Consider the following 15075-nt stretch of genomic DNA (forward strand, 5'->3'; position numbering starts at 1 on the left):
GATCTAGCAAAACTAATCAAAAGAGAAAGAAAAAATTCTACAAATACAAATTATAAATGAGAAACAGGCTATAAAAACAGAAGAAGAAAATGCAAAACAAATCATGACACTTTAGAAATGTAAGTTTAAAAAATTAAGTCATACAAAAAATACTACATATATTTACTCTCTAGTCAACCATTAAAAAAAATTTACTTAACTACTTTTAAAATCAATAAAGAGAATATTTCTTATACCTTATTTTCTTAAAGCACTGTTTTAGTCTTTTCTCTGTAATAGGTTTATGTAGTATCCCAATTTTCAAAATAATTAGTTACAAGAGTCAAAAGAAATGTTTGCCAATTTTGACTCTAATGGAAATTTTAACTTCAGTTTGAAAATTTGGCAAATGAATGACAGATTTTATGTGCACCTCTAGATATAACCAGATGTACTGATTTGAGTATAAACTATCTTCTGAAAGATCTTTCTACTTTTTGAGGACCCTAAATTCCATAAAAATAGGCAAATTTATGACTATTGAGTAAGATTCTTAGGAATTACAAAGCTCTTTTCCCAATGTCATGTTTTATGAAATGTCAAAGTTAACAGTCATCTGTTTTCAAGAATTTTTCTTCTACACAAAAAGATATTCCAAATGCCATTTTAAAACAAATGCAACATTCTTCTGCAATTTAATTCTTTCATCTATTTTATGGAAGCAAAACTATAACTTTGGATTGAATTTTCCTAAGTACAAAACAAAGGCAGGATTTACTAGGTTATTCCTAATGCATTCTCCTCAAGTAACCTTTGTGCTCAGTTTCTCTGAAAACCATCTTTCTTAAATGCCAGTTCTTACATTCCTATTAAACCTGCTTTTAGCAAGAGATTTACTTATGGACTTGTAGAGACCCACTCTTGTCGGAGTTGTCCTATAAGGAAATGAAGCTAGTTGGAGTTTGTATGAGGTAGGAGTCGACTGGATTTCTTTCAAAGTGATTCACTAAGATAAAAAATAAAATAAATAAATAATAAATCATATAAGAAGGGGAAAGAAATGAAGAGTGATGTTCTCTGAGAAGGAATAATTGCTGCTGTTCCCCCGAGCAGTAACAGCTTAGGTCAGCTTTCTCTAGAATGTTTTCAAAAGGTCTCATCAACTGTGAAGTCAGTAATAGAATTAAATGCTGCCAACTGCATCCCTTGAAGCTGAGCAGCAATGACACAACACCATCATTGTACAGAAACGGTCAAATATATTAACTTAATGATAGGCCAATGGACCCCCTAAGGAATGTGATTATATTGTGCCAGCTTTTGGATAAATGTTAGATCTTACACAACTGTGTTATTATTACTATTTTTCCCTCAAAGGCCTTTTGAAGTGTTCAAAGCAGAGGATGAGAGAAGACGTGTGTTGCCCTAAATCACAAAAGCGATTTGCTAAAATAAACCAGCCTTGTGCCCACAAAAGCCTCTACTTTCATTTTTCTTAAATTAAGAGCAGTGTCCACTAGTTTCAAAAGGCCTCAATAAAACAAAATAGCCCCAACAAAACAAAATACTTGGTTTAAAGCATACCAACAATAATTCAATAATTCCAGTTTTACATGCTGGTTTGAAAAAAAAAAAAAAAGCCCACAGCTCAGGTTAATACTAGATTACGCTTATTTCCCTTTTTTTTTCCCCATGATTTAAAACTTTTTTTCAACTTTTTATTGTGATTTGGGTGCAATTTTACACAGTAGATTTGTTTCAATAGTTCATATACATTTTGTTTTGTGATGCTGATTACAATCCCTGCTCATTTCCTTATTTTTTGTCCCCTAAAATGTCCTAGGCCTGTATGGAAACAACAGACTTTCAGATGAAAATGCTTATGATAACATCCTACATAAGCTTTAAAAAATGAAAAAATGTGTAGTCCAGGACTGTATATGGCAGCAAAAAATGTATACCAGTACAAAAGGAATTAAAGGCATACAAATAAGCTAAAAGAGGTTCATTTGTTAGAATGGTAATATTGTGGATAATTTTTTCCTCTTTTATTTAAAGTAAAGCAAGATCAGATTCAATTTGTCACAAATTAACAGTCCATGTATCAAATCTGTCCCACAACTGCTTAATTTAACAAAAGTTATCAACATTTAAAATTTGGTAGATTTCTGCATAAATATTTGAATTTTTTAGCTTCTTATGAAAAATTGCAAGACAGGGAAAAACCCTAGCAAATAGCTGCACATGGGCTCAACCAGCTTGTTCTGTTAGGAAGCCATCTGTTCTTTATAAAGAGAGTGCTTGCTAACCAGTTGTCACAGACCCAACCATAAACTCATTTCAACCACCTGCCTATGGATACCTGCAGGTGAATCCTGGTGAAGGCAATAGGATTAAGTAAATTACTGAGAGTCCAACCATACTATGGGACTTCTCCTTTCCTCTCTTCACATATATATACCCCTTCACCGTTTATATACCTCTTCTCTAATCAAATTAGAGAATATCTACATCCACTTTCAGAAGTTACATCAATCCCTGAGTACACATTTGGCAATTGACTCACTATAGAGAAGCAGTCAACCTTGATGCTGCTGATGATAAAAATAATAAACACTTTATGGATTGAATTCTCAAATTACTCATTTTTACTAAGCATATAAACAAGACTCCTAAGAGATTAAATTTAGAGTTGTATCATCTCAGGATTCTATTCACAAAGATTATCACAGAAACTAAAACCAAAGAAAAAAATGAAAAGCCAGATATGTTCAATTTATTTTTGGTCCTTCCTTGCTTTCTTTTGAGTCTAAGCCAATGGATATGTATTAATTTGTTAAACAAAATACAAGGTGCTAAATTAGCATATAGTGTTAACATAATGATACATACGTTTATCCTTTCTAGTGTTCAAAATCATTGCTGTCATTAAAAATATCAAGCCACCACAAATCTAAACATTAAGTGACTGAATATGCATGCATATGCATGCACATTTAACAGTATATTAAAAATAGAGTGGTATGGTTTTTAGGTTTTGGTTTTTGTATTACTGACACCCATTAGGTATCTATAAAGGGGTAACTCTTACCTTGTTAATGGCCCCAGATCGCCTGAATCTTGACTTCCAGCTTCACTGGGAGTGCTCACTGATTTCGAAGAGGGAGACATAGGGGTTGGGACTAAATAATGAAAATAACAGGTATCCCATGTTAAGAAATGCAGCGACTGCACTGGTGAAGAGCAGTGTCAGACAAATCAAAACAAATGGACCCAAATTAAAGTGGTTGTATGACCAGGAGAGATTAAGATGGGATAAGGAGAAAAGAAAAGAAAATAAAAAGGAAAGAAAAGGGAGAAAGTCAAGTGAATTTTTCATATTTTGGAAATTAAAATTTGAAATGAATTTAGGATTAACTAAGGGATTCTAAGGCCATGTCCACCCTAGCAAAGTAAAGTGGAGAATCAAAATAGTTATCCAAATAATTCAAGACAACTGTCTGTATAGTGTGAAGTATCCAGATAACTCCAATTCTTCACTTTATTTTGTTAGTTTAGATGTGACCAACTGAAAAATAAAACAGGGTGTCTATAAAACTCTGAAAATTTATGAAATACATGAAGCTGAGTAATTTTAAATGGTTAAGGAAAGTCAGAAAACATGGTTGTATGTCTGTATTTGGAGGGTAGTTTATTATCCACAGAACAGAAACTGCATTTACTACGGGAAAATAAGCGACACATCAAGAAAGGTTCAGTGTTGAACCTGGTAATTTAAAAATCTCCTTCCAAACAAAGGGAAATGCCAGGCTATTTTATTTTTACATTTAATTAGTAGTTTCATCCCATTGTACTGTTTATTGTGTTTGAGACTTGTTTTTCTTTGCCTCCTGCAGCTCTACAAGAGACTGCCATGTGCACATGAGTAAACTGCCATCTGAAGACAGGAGAAGTGGGTTCAAAGATCGAGGTCAGTGCAAACTGAAAACCTGAGAGCAAGGCTAATAAGATCAAAAAGCTAAAGAAAATGTACATGTATTTTTTTTTCTCTATCCTTTAGATATAAGCCAAATGTCCTTTAGATAGAAGCTGGCCCAAATAGCCAAGATGGCTTCAGTACAAACAAATTCATTGGGTTCTCAATACCATACACACCAAAGAAACCATATGGGCATAAAGAGACTTCAATACGTAAGTGTAGACTTCCATTTGGTTTCAATCTTGTGCAATTTCCTTTTATTTATTTAATAGGGTAAAGGGCTTAACTATTTTGTCCAAATCCTATAACACAATGGCAGATCTGTCAAGAAACCAGGAGTTTTCATGTGGCCCCATAATTAATGCACTGATTACCCTTCTGTAATAAGTCAGAGGTAAGTTGGAGAGATGGATGAAAAATAAAAGTAGATGCACCCTCACCAGGCCCCTTGGCAGGGATGTAGGGATAATTCAGAATTTGGTCATGGTTTAAGGACATTTAACTGTTTTTCTCCTAAAGTTTAATTATTAGTTTAATACAGGGTAAAAGAAAATAGGATATATTACAATTATGTTTAACCAGTGTTAATACTGCAACCGATTTTTAAAGTCTATTTTGAGGCACAACTATTAATTGATTGCAAAGTAATTTTAGGTAAGTACAAAATTTGTCAGCTCCTCAAAGAAAGTTTGTCAGACAAATAAATATACCATAGGTTTAACATAAAGAAGTCAAACAAGATACTTAATAATCACAGGGATTTATTCTATCATGTTAGACACAAGACATTACATTGGTAGCCACAGTTTTACCTACTACAAGTTGAGGTTTAGTATAAAAGGCTTTTTAATGGTGCTTTAGTTTTATGTGTGAGTATTAAATTATATCTAGCAATACGTAATAATTTGTAGGCTTATTACATATTTTTCCCTTATTCATACTGATATAAACATTTGCCATTTTGTTGTACATGGGATAATTTTAATTCTTAGTTTAAAAAACTATGGAAACAAATGAAAATTTATTTAACATAAAAGTCAATGATATAATTAAAGAAGAAAAACTATTTTAGAAAGAATGTTATTGTATTTATTTATGTTATATTTATTTATATGTAGGTTAAAATGTTTTCCTATTATTTTGGATATCATGTAGTTTTACAGACACCCTAGAATGTCTCTAAAATGTATGGAAAGCAAAGGGATAAAAGAAAAGGAAAACAATTTATCACATGAGACATAAATGTTAAGCAATAGAGTAAACACAGTTAAGTACACATTACATTCAACAAAAATAAAACAAATAGTTTGATATTCTAATCCTAGTGATAAAATAAGGTCATGAACAATTGACTAGGAATGAATGAGTTGGAGGAGGGGTGATACAGTGAAAATACCATTAGCAATGGAACCAAGATGTACAATAGAGTCAAATAAATTTAGACTAGCTAATTAGCTGCTAATGTGTCACCATTTTAGGATTTCCTCCAAATTTCCCACTGAGCACTATTTTCATCTTGAAATAACTCAATGCCTGTGGTGTTATGAAATTCATGACCAGATTCACTGGACTTTGGCAAAGACTGGCTGGGTTTCAGCAATAGAAAAGTAGAACAAATTAATTTTAAATGTTCCAAAATCTCTTGTATTTTTACCACGTGGCAACTCATTTTATAAGAATAGAATAAATAGTCTAGATTCTAATAGTAACACAGTGAGGAAAGTTGACCATCCAATCACTTAATAAGCAGCAAATTGCTGAACACTCTACATCCTTTCCTTCCATCTCTTCCAGCCCCAATTCCAAAAATGCATGCAAATAAATTATAAGCCACAGGATTGATTATAAAACAAAAATAATCAACCAAAAACCTTAAAAGACAAGCAAACACTGGACATGGTATATCCCGCAATAGTAACATGAAGCACTTTTAAGTACCTAGAGGGGGCTCCGGTGATATCCCAATGCTTTGCAACAGAGCTTCCGTCTCTCGGCGTTTGCGATCCAGATCAGAGTCGTCCTGAGCAGGCTCTTTCTTCTGTTGCATATCAGCCTACAAAAAGTAAGTGTCGGTAAGAAAAGTTAATAATGTGACTCAATGTATGCTTTTCCTAGCTGAAAGTGAAAATGGTAAATTCATGGTGGGGAAGACCAGGCAAAAGCCCCAAGTAAATATTATCACATGTATAAAGCACGGAAAGAAAATTAACCACTCCAGTGAATAATTACTGACCCAGTGCTTTCTCTTCTATTACAGGCTGTGAAAGTTTCTCACACTTGCTTTTGGAAGAAATCATCAAGGAAAAGTATTTCTGACTGGGGACGTGGATTTTAAAAAATCTGATCTGCTTTTTTAGACTTCTTGTTGCCTTCTAGGAATGCATAACATCAATTCTTGATATGTGTGTGTGTGTGTCTAAGATTCATGCACCAAATTTAAAGTCAGAATTGTGTAAGCAAGCAATCATTGGGATCTGGATAAAAAGTAAAATTATTTATGAATATCTGTACTGCAAAATACACTATTTGTATCAGTAGAACAAATTAATCACAGTTTAAAAGAAACGGCTAATATGTTTATCAAGGTATGTGAACAATATTGATGTAAGTTCTGTTACTTGATTCTGATTTTCATAGGCTTCAATTATACATTCTAAGTAAAAGGAGAAAAATATCATGTAGAAAAGTACAAAATATCGATTGAGAAGAAGTTGTAGTCACATAATCTGTCTAAAAGGCACATGTATGTGGGCTTCTTAAAGTCAGATCCTGTGCCCAGTTTGTCTGTATATTTTCAGAACAGTGACAATTTAAAATACAGGTTAAGAAAGGTCAAAGCTGGGATTCTGAGGGCACCTTAAACAGTTCAGGACTCCTCTCTTTCATAACAGTTATTGTTCAAGATAAGTTATTTAGCCCACACCTCAAATACTATAACATGTTTGATGCATAGCTACCTTGCAATAAAGCTTTGTAATTTTACAGACATGAAGCTGTCTTAAAGCTTGCAAAAAAAAAAAAAAATCAAACAAATATTCCATTATCAAACATACTTTCCTCCCCAAGGGCAATGTGAACCCCCTAACAGGCATATTACCTCCTCAACTGTGCTGTGTACAATTCAATGCACCAAAGCAGGGATTACAGCATGGCATCTTAAGCAGAAGAGTTCATGTAACTTTTGATTCAACTCAGACAGTAAACTACACATTAATTATGTGCTAAGTACATCTCTGCACGTGGTGCTGGGCTCAGCTTTCATTTTCCTTGGGCTTGAAATGAATTCTCATCTTTGAAGTCTATCTGCCATTAGAGGGAAACTGCCATCGTGGAAGACAAGAAGGGCTAATGAGAGTGATAGAGGGCTTTAGGTGCTCTTAGGTAACCCATAATTCTGGAACGGCTGTTCAATCTCTACCAGTGAAGATATCAAAGTTCATTTTCTGTTTCAATTTTAGTATTTGGACTACTGAAGTAAGTTCTCAAAGTCCCTACAAATAACAGAGGCTAAGACTGAACTAAGATGTGAAAAAGGACTTTGCAGAGAGAGGATTTATATCAACATTCACTTATCATATATAATAATAGAAGGAAGAAAGGAAATAAGGGGAAAAAAGGAAGAAAGATCACTGCCTTCTAGTTGTTTCTACTCATAGTGACCCCTCTTTGGGTTTCCAAGGCAGTATCTCTACGGATGCAGATTGCCCAGTCTTCCTTCTGAGGAGTAGCTGGTGAGTTTGGACCACCAGACTTCTGGTTAGCAGTCAAATGCCTTAGGCATTAAGTCACCAGAGCTCCCAGTAATTACCATAGCAACTACTAAAATCCAAATGAAAATAGTAAGATAAGCAAAGCTTCTCTTAAGAATCCAATATGGAATAGGATGGTATCACAGTGAAGCCACAACTGGACTGTCAGTTTCACTGAGAAGAGATTTATGTTTATTTTGCTCACTACTTTATCTTCACTACAAATCTGTCCTGGAAGAAGTACAGCCTGAATGCTCCTTGGAAGCAAGAATGGCCAGACTTCGTCTCACCTATTTTGGCCATGTTGTCAGAAGGGACCATTCTCTGCAGAAGGATATCATGCTTGGTAAAGTGGAGGGTCACCAAAAAAGGGTAAGGCCCTCAACAAGATGGATTGACACAGTGGCTACAGTGATGGGCTCAGGTACAGCAGGGATCATGAGGCTAGCACAGGACAGGGCAGTGTTTCATTCTGTTGTACATAAGGTCACTATGAGTCGGAGATGACTCAATGGCACATAACAACACCAACAACTATATCTTCACACCTAGCTCAATGTCTGGCACATAGTAAGTGTTCAATAAAAACTGTGTTAAATGAACAAATGAACATATACTTTTAAAAGGTAACCATAATTCTATAGTTATATCATCTTAGCATTATATATTTTCCTGGCCAATTTCCATCAACTATACTCCATTCAGGATCCCTCTTTACAACCTCACTGTTAGAAGGAAAGTCACCGAGACTTCCGGTGATCCAGCGCTCACAATAAAGCCATGTCTAAGGTCTAGTAACAATAACAACAACAACAACAACAACGAAATCATTAACTCTCATTCATTCTTTCAACAAAAATTTACTGAATGACAACAGGTATGTATTGAGTGTCATTGGTAATGAAACCAAGAAGTCCTAATAGACCTTATACACAGTGGAGTAAATAGAACAAGATCTACTTAAACTTTTCCTTTTGAATAAACTTAGGGCGTGTTATCCATAATTTTCTGTCATGTATATTCTAGGCATAAAGGTCCAGGATCTGTTTTTATGAAATTGATTCTAACTTTAACCATGAAACATCCACGAAAAATGCAAGACAGCAAAATCACATGTCAATAAACATACCCATACACTGCGCAAAAATAGTATCCCTGAACTCCACCTCCAAAATTTTACTTCCACAATAGAAGGTGTCTTTCCAACTCATTCCCTGCCTTTCCCCTTTTCTAATTCTTAGGATAACAGGTCGTATAATGACAGATATAGGTATAGAGATAGAATGAGAGGTATAAATAAATATCTGTCCAGATACAGCAGAAACTTAAGAAAGCTATCCAAAAAGTTGGCCATAAAAAATGCAAAATTAGGTAACTGGGGTTTACTGGGAATAAAGGTAGTCCCTATCTGTTGCCAGTTAGTTCCTTAAACTAAGCAAAGTGTTATTTTATCTACAACAATTATACTAAATGCTGTAGTCATGAAACTTTTCATTTTTCCCATGCAAATACTATAGAATCTCATTATGTTTTAATGATTCAACAAGGAGTGATTTCACAGTCCTAGTAATTAAAAATACACAAGGTGCCCTTCTCAGCAAATGGTATTCCTGTTTATTAAGAGTAACCACATCTGTGACCCAGAGGAGAGAGAAAGGGGAAAGACAGACGAGGAAATAAAGGTTGTCAGCTAAGAATCATCGATCTCTTTTCCAAAGACAGTTCCACCTTCACTGGAGGAACAAGTGAGGACAGGCCAGGAAACCCCTGCCCACCTCACCTTCCAGCCATTTGGCAGAGGGCCAAGGAAGGACAAAACTTCAGGGTGGCCCCATTAAACATACCTCGTTACAGTAAAGCCAATTGTTCATGAAACTGGGCCTGTGTCTTAAATGATAGCCACTATATTTATTTTTTAATCAGATTTCATCCATAATAAAGCAGTTGACATCCAAAGGAGCAGTGTGTGGTAATTTAATACAAGATGTACACAGTTTTCTGGATTCTGTGGAGACAATCAACCTGGGTGGTCCTAATTCACACTAATTTTCAGACTCAGGGAAAAATAATGTCACTCAGATTAAAGAGTTTTCATTCTAAATGTGTATGTTTTATTTAAAATATAAGCTTAAAGAAAGTTTATAAAAATCAAGCTTATAATGTTGAGGCTATTTCTAACTCTCTACAATAATACAAAGGGAGCTCTGGTGGCGTAGTGCCTAAGGCATTTGACTGCTAACCAGAAGGCTGGCAGTTCAAACCCACCAGCCACTCCTCAGAAGAAGATGGGGCAATCTACTTTCGTAGTGATACTGCCTTGGAAACCCAAGGAGGGATCACTATGAGTCGGGTCTGACTCTATGGCACATAACAACAACAACAACAATAATACAAAAGCTAGAATTTTTTTTTTTAAACTGTGATTTGGGTGAAAGTTTACAGAGCAAATTCACTTTCCATACAGCAGTTCACATACACTTTATCTCATGACATTGACTACAATTTACCACAATGCAACAGCTCCCCTCACTTCCACCCAATAGTTACCTCTTCCCTGTGTTCATCCCTCCATGCATTCCTGCCCCCTTAGCTGTCTCCCCGTGCATAAACAGCCCTTCTATTATTTCATGATTATTTTCTCCAAGGAGTATATCTACCTAGTGTAAATGTTCACCTCATATGCCTGTCTTTTGTTTGGCTGAAAGCCACAGGTATGGTTTCAATTTCAGACCTGAGGGACAGCTAGGGGCCATAGTCTCAGTGGTTCCACCAGGCTTTATCAGACTAGCAAACCTGTTCCCCTTCTTTATTTTTCAAATGATTTTGCATTTTGTTCCACAATGTTCTCCCTCTCTATCCAGGATCTCCTACATAGATCCCCCTCTGAGTGATTGACAGTGGTGGCCAGGCACCATCTAGTTCTTCTGGTCTCTTAGTTATATAGACTGAGGATCACATGGTGTACCAGTTGCTTGGACTAATTGTTTCCATGACTCTTTGGTTTTCTTCATTCTTCTTTGCTCTGGATTAGGACAGATGCATTGTTGCATCTAGATGGCTGCTTGCAAGCTTTTAAGATAGCAGCTGCTACTCACCAAAGTAGGAGATAGAACATGTTTTGTGTAGTATGTTATGTCAATTGAGTATGATGGCCCCTGCAACTATGGTCCCAAGCCCACAGGTTCAACTATACACTCCTTCTGGATAGCTTGCTGTGACCAGGAAGTGACTACAACCTTGTCCCTTGTCAGCTCTACTATACACCTGGGAATTCATTCAGAACATACAAATATACTTTTGAACCACTGTCTGCCAACCCTGTACATGGTCTTGGGTACACTGCCCCCTGCACAGACATACCTAATAGTTCAGCCTGTCCACCCATCTATCCACCCATATACCTATGTTTGCCTTCACTGACAATGCAGTACTCTATATGCAAAAGGGTTCATCTTTGTTGTCTATACCTCTCATGTACCTCTCTATGTCTTCCTCTTCCTCAGTGCCATCATGTTATCACTCACATTTGGTACATTGCCCTTCTCTTCACCCAAATCAATACTTGTCTCTACCTATCTAACAGTGTTCCCTACCTTCCCCTCCCACCCTTGGTAACCAACAAAGAAAATTCCCTTCCATATATAAACCTTTCCTTGACTTTTTACAATAATGGACTAATACAATATTTGCCCTTCTGTGATTGACATATTTCACTCAGCATAATGTCCTCCAAGTTCATCCACGTTATGCAGTAAAAACTAGAAAATTTTAAACTCAGGTCAATGACGGTGGCCCATTGATTGGACCATCTCATAGTCTCAGAATCGGAGGCTTTCAAAGAAATTTACAGAAAGAACTCCATATGCTTGGAACAGCTGTCTGGGACTAATTTCTCAAACTGGCCCTAACTAGTTTATGTCTTCATTTATTTACTCATTCATTCATTCCACAAGCCTTTACTGAAGGCCTCCTATGTGGCAGGATTTTGTAAACATGGACTCAAAGATAAAAACAAAACAAAACAAAAATACAGCCCTGCCCCCAAAAGCATGCATTTATTCAGATAGAAAGACAAGTAAAGAGGCAAATATAATGCTCTGTTCTAAATGATTTGCTAAGGTCAAGGACAGAGAGCAGGATAGAGAACCTAGTTCTGGGTGGAGAAAGATAACAGAGAAGGATTCCTGGAGGAAGTGGCATTGAGATGAGAACTGAAAGGGGAAAGACAATGGGGGAAGCAGGAGAACATTCAAAGCAAAGGGAAAAGACTGTTCACAAACTCTCTGTCAAAAAAGAGTGTAACTCATCAAGGGACATGAAAGCAGCTGAGCCTGGCAGGAATGTGGATTTTAGGAAGAAAGAAAATGGGGAGAAAAAAGAGTGTTGTCATGTCTGCTCAGGACCTGAGGACTACTGAAAGCTGAGGGTAGGAAGTGATGACAGAATGACTCCGGGTTTCCGATTTGGACAATCGCCTGGAAAAAGGTGTCCTTTCTGATACTGGACGCAGAGGGAAGTACTGCTAAGTCTTAGGCATCTGCAGCCCAGTGTCCTCAACTGAAAAAGAAGGAATCAAATAGATTACTTGTGCATTTCTTTTAGCTACCAAAATGCTATAAACCATGACACTAAAAAATAAAAATAAAGAAACAACCAACAGTTGTTATTGAGTTGATTCTGATCATGGTGACCCAGTGTGTATCAGAGTAGAAATGATCCATAGGTTGATTTTTTGGAGCAGATCACCAGGCCTGTCTTCCAAAGCACCACTAGGTGGACTTGAACCTCCAACCTTTCTGTTAGCAGTTGAGTGTTTAACTATTTGCATCAGCCACTCCTCCCACAAAACTGTTGTTGGTTGCAGTCAACTCGATTGCAAATCACAGTGACCCCATGCGTGCAGAGTGAAATGTGCTCCATAGTCTTTTCAAGGCTGTGACCTTTCAGAAACAGATCACCAGGCCTATGGGTGACTGGGTTGTGAAAGGAGAACATTTAAAGTTAGGGTAATTCTTAAAGATGATATAGTCCAGTGGTTCTCCAAATGTGGTACCAAATGGATCTCTGGAATCATCAACTTTGAGGCTGAAACACCAAGACTTTGTATTGTGATGTGATTCTATGAACTATCCCAGTTGAATCTGTGGGTAGGGGGATCTGTAACCACAGGTTTAAACCACCCCATCAGTTTAGAGACAAGAAGTGTAAGACTTTATGTGATATTAATTCCAAAACTAGGTAGAAACCAAGAAGAACCCAGGTGTTTCACATGCTCCACCCCCTCCTCCCACAACCTCCCAAAACTCTTACTACTATGTAATAAGTAAAATCTCTATCAGGCAAAAGTGGTCCAGAAGCAAAAAGAGTGGCCTGCTACTATCAGCCTTATTTGCCTATAATTTCTCCCAAAATGTGTAAAATGAAAAAGATGAAGCAGACAGCATAATTTGGAACCTGAGTTCCCATATCATATCACATTTTGTGGTAATTCTATGAAACACAAGTTGGATATTAGAATGTCAGTTGAAAGGGAAACTGGTTATTAGTAAAGGATAACAGGTGCTTTAAAACTATAGTAAGTGTTGACATTTGAAGGAAAGGAAGCATAATAACTTAATGCTTTTTTTGGCTTTGCATGTAAATGAATAGCCATTCCTTGTCAATTCTCACCTCTATTTCACTCAAAGACAGCATATATAACAGCAAAGATCTCCCAGGGAAAAGCATTATGTATGCTGTCAAGGACAAATAAACTATCCCATCCATCAAAGTGTAATGGTAGCCAAAGATGCAAGATGCCAGAAGGCTAAAATGCAACTGCAATTATGTTTTACATTGTTGAAAAATAATAATTGCTATGCATCCTGGTTACCTTGGTCAACCCAGCCTGATAGTATGAAATAACACTTATTTAGAATATGAGAAAAAAAAAATGCTTTCTTTTTCCTTAACCAGGGAAGCAGATCTAGTTGCAATACACACAAACACCACAAAATTTTCTTTTTAGAAAACTATCCAAACATATCCTCACCATCTCATTTTATAATAAGATGTGAGATATTTCTACAATGCCACAAAAAAAGTTGGAGAACTAAACATAAATTATCTGTTGGATTCACATGGTGGAAGAAAACATGACATGACAGCAAGGCTATTGGGAGCCAGTAGTCTTAGATTCTGGGTCTAGCAGGCAGGCAGGCTATGTTGCACCTCAGAGTCACTGCTGCATAAAAAGGGGCCTGTGAATGGAAGGTTTCTAAAATCTCTTCCAGCCCTAACATCTCATAATTCTATGCCCATGGAACAGACTCTACTATACTATCCACACTTTCACCAATGTGGGGAGATGCAGCTTTCCCCTTATCAGATCTAGGACTCTTATTTACCCTGGAAAATAAATGTCACCTAAAAAAATGTAAATTCAGTAACATCATTTTTCTTCTAAATACTCTTGCTGATAGCAAACTTTTTGTTTATTTGTCTAAACTAACACTAAGTACTACTATATGCTGGGTACTGCTAAACACTTTATAAGATTAACTCATTGAATCTGTATAACCCTACAAAGTAAATATATTATTCCCATTTTAAGGATGAGAAACTTAGACACAGAAAGGTTAAGGAACTCCTAACAATTAAGGGACTATAGACCACCTTCAGGGTTCTGTCCAAGGCTGGGGTGAACTGGGGGCTTGGGGACCACTGGGCCAAATGCTATCTACCATTTAAGGGGTACTGACCAGCACATAGCAGATGGCCATGACATATTACTCTGACCATGTACTCATCTTATTCAGGTATCATACAAGGACTATTTTAGAGGATTCTACTTATCTACTGATTAGACTTAGAATCAAGTGATTTTTCCCTTTTCCCCATGGTACCCCACCACACAGTACTTACCTCTTTCTTTTTCCTCTCCTCTTCCTTTCGCTTCTTCTCTTCTCTTATCTGTGCTAAGCGCTGCTTTTTGCGCTCTAGCTCAGCTTTTAAATCACTTTTGTCAGACATGTTGGTTTCCTTGGAGGAAAAGAAAGAAAAATGTGACTATATAAAAAATATACACAAAAACCTTTCTGCATTATCATTGCAAAGATAATCCAACCTTTCTGTGTTACCAATGCAAAGATAAACCCACCTTGAAATTTTGACTTCTTGACAATAACTGGTTGTATTATTTAGCCTACATCAAAGAAGCAGAGAAGCAAACTAAGTTAGATCTGGTCTCGTGCTATATAAAAGCTTCCCTTATTATATGTGCATAAATGTTTTTTAAAAAGAGAATGTTGTTGTCCATTCTGGTTGGAAGAAAAATAGCAACTTACTTCCAAATAAGCAACATATTTTCTGTACAAGTTTCTTAACAAA

At 36.3% G+C, this 15075-nt stretch overlaps 1 protein-coding gene across 1 annotated transcript in view; it reads right to left on the reverse strand.

Moving 5' to 3' along the window:
- The window catches only part of DYNC1I1 (dynein cytoplasmic 1 intermediate chain 1), a 366270-nt gene extending 351552 nt beyond the window's left edge, over positions 1-14718 (reverse strand). The window contains exons 1-3 of the mRNA XM_007939787.2: positions 14611-14718; positions 5897-6011; positions 3071-3161 (exon numbers count right to left, since the gene is read on the reverse strand). Of these exons, the coding sequence (XP_007937978.1) occupies positions 3071-3161; positions 5897-6011; positions 14611-14718 (314 nt within the window). The remainder of the gene's footprint in view (positions 1-3070; positions 3162-5896; positions 6012-14610) is intronic.
- Between the last annotated feature and the right edge of the window lie 357 nt (positions 14719-15075).

This window comes from Orycteropus afer, unplaced genomic scaffold (genome assembly GCF_000298275.1).
Source record: "Orycteropus afer afer isolate SDZICR_OR568_19922 unplaced genomic scaffold, OryAfe1.0 scaffold00063, whole genome shotgun sequence".
Taxonomy (NCBI): Eukaryota; Metazoa; Chordata; class Mammalia; order Tubulidentata; family Orycteropodidae; genus Orycteropus; species Orycteropus afer.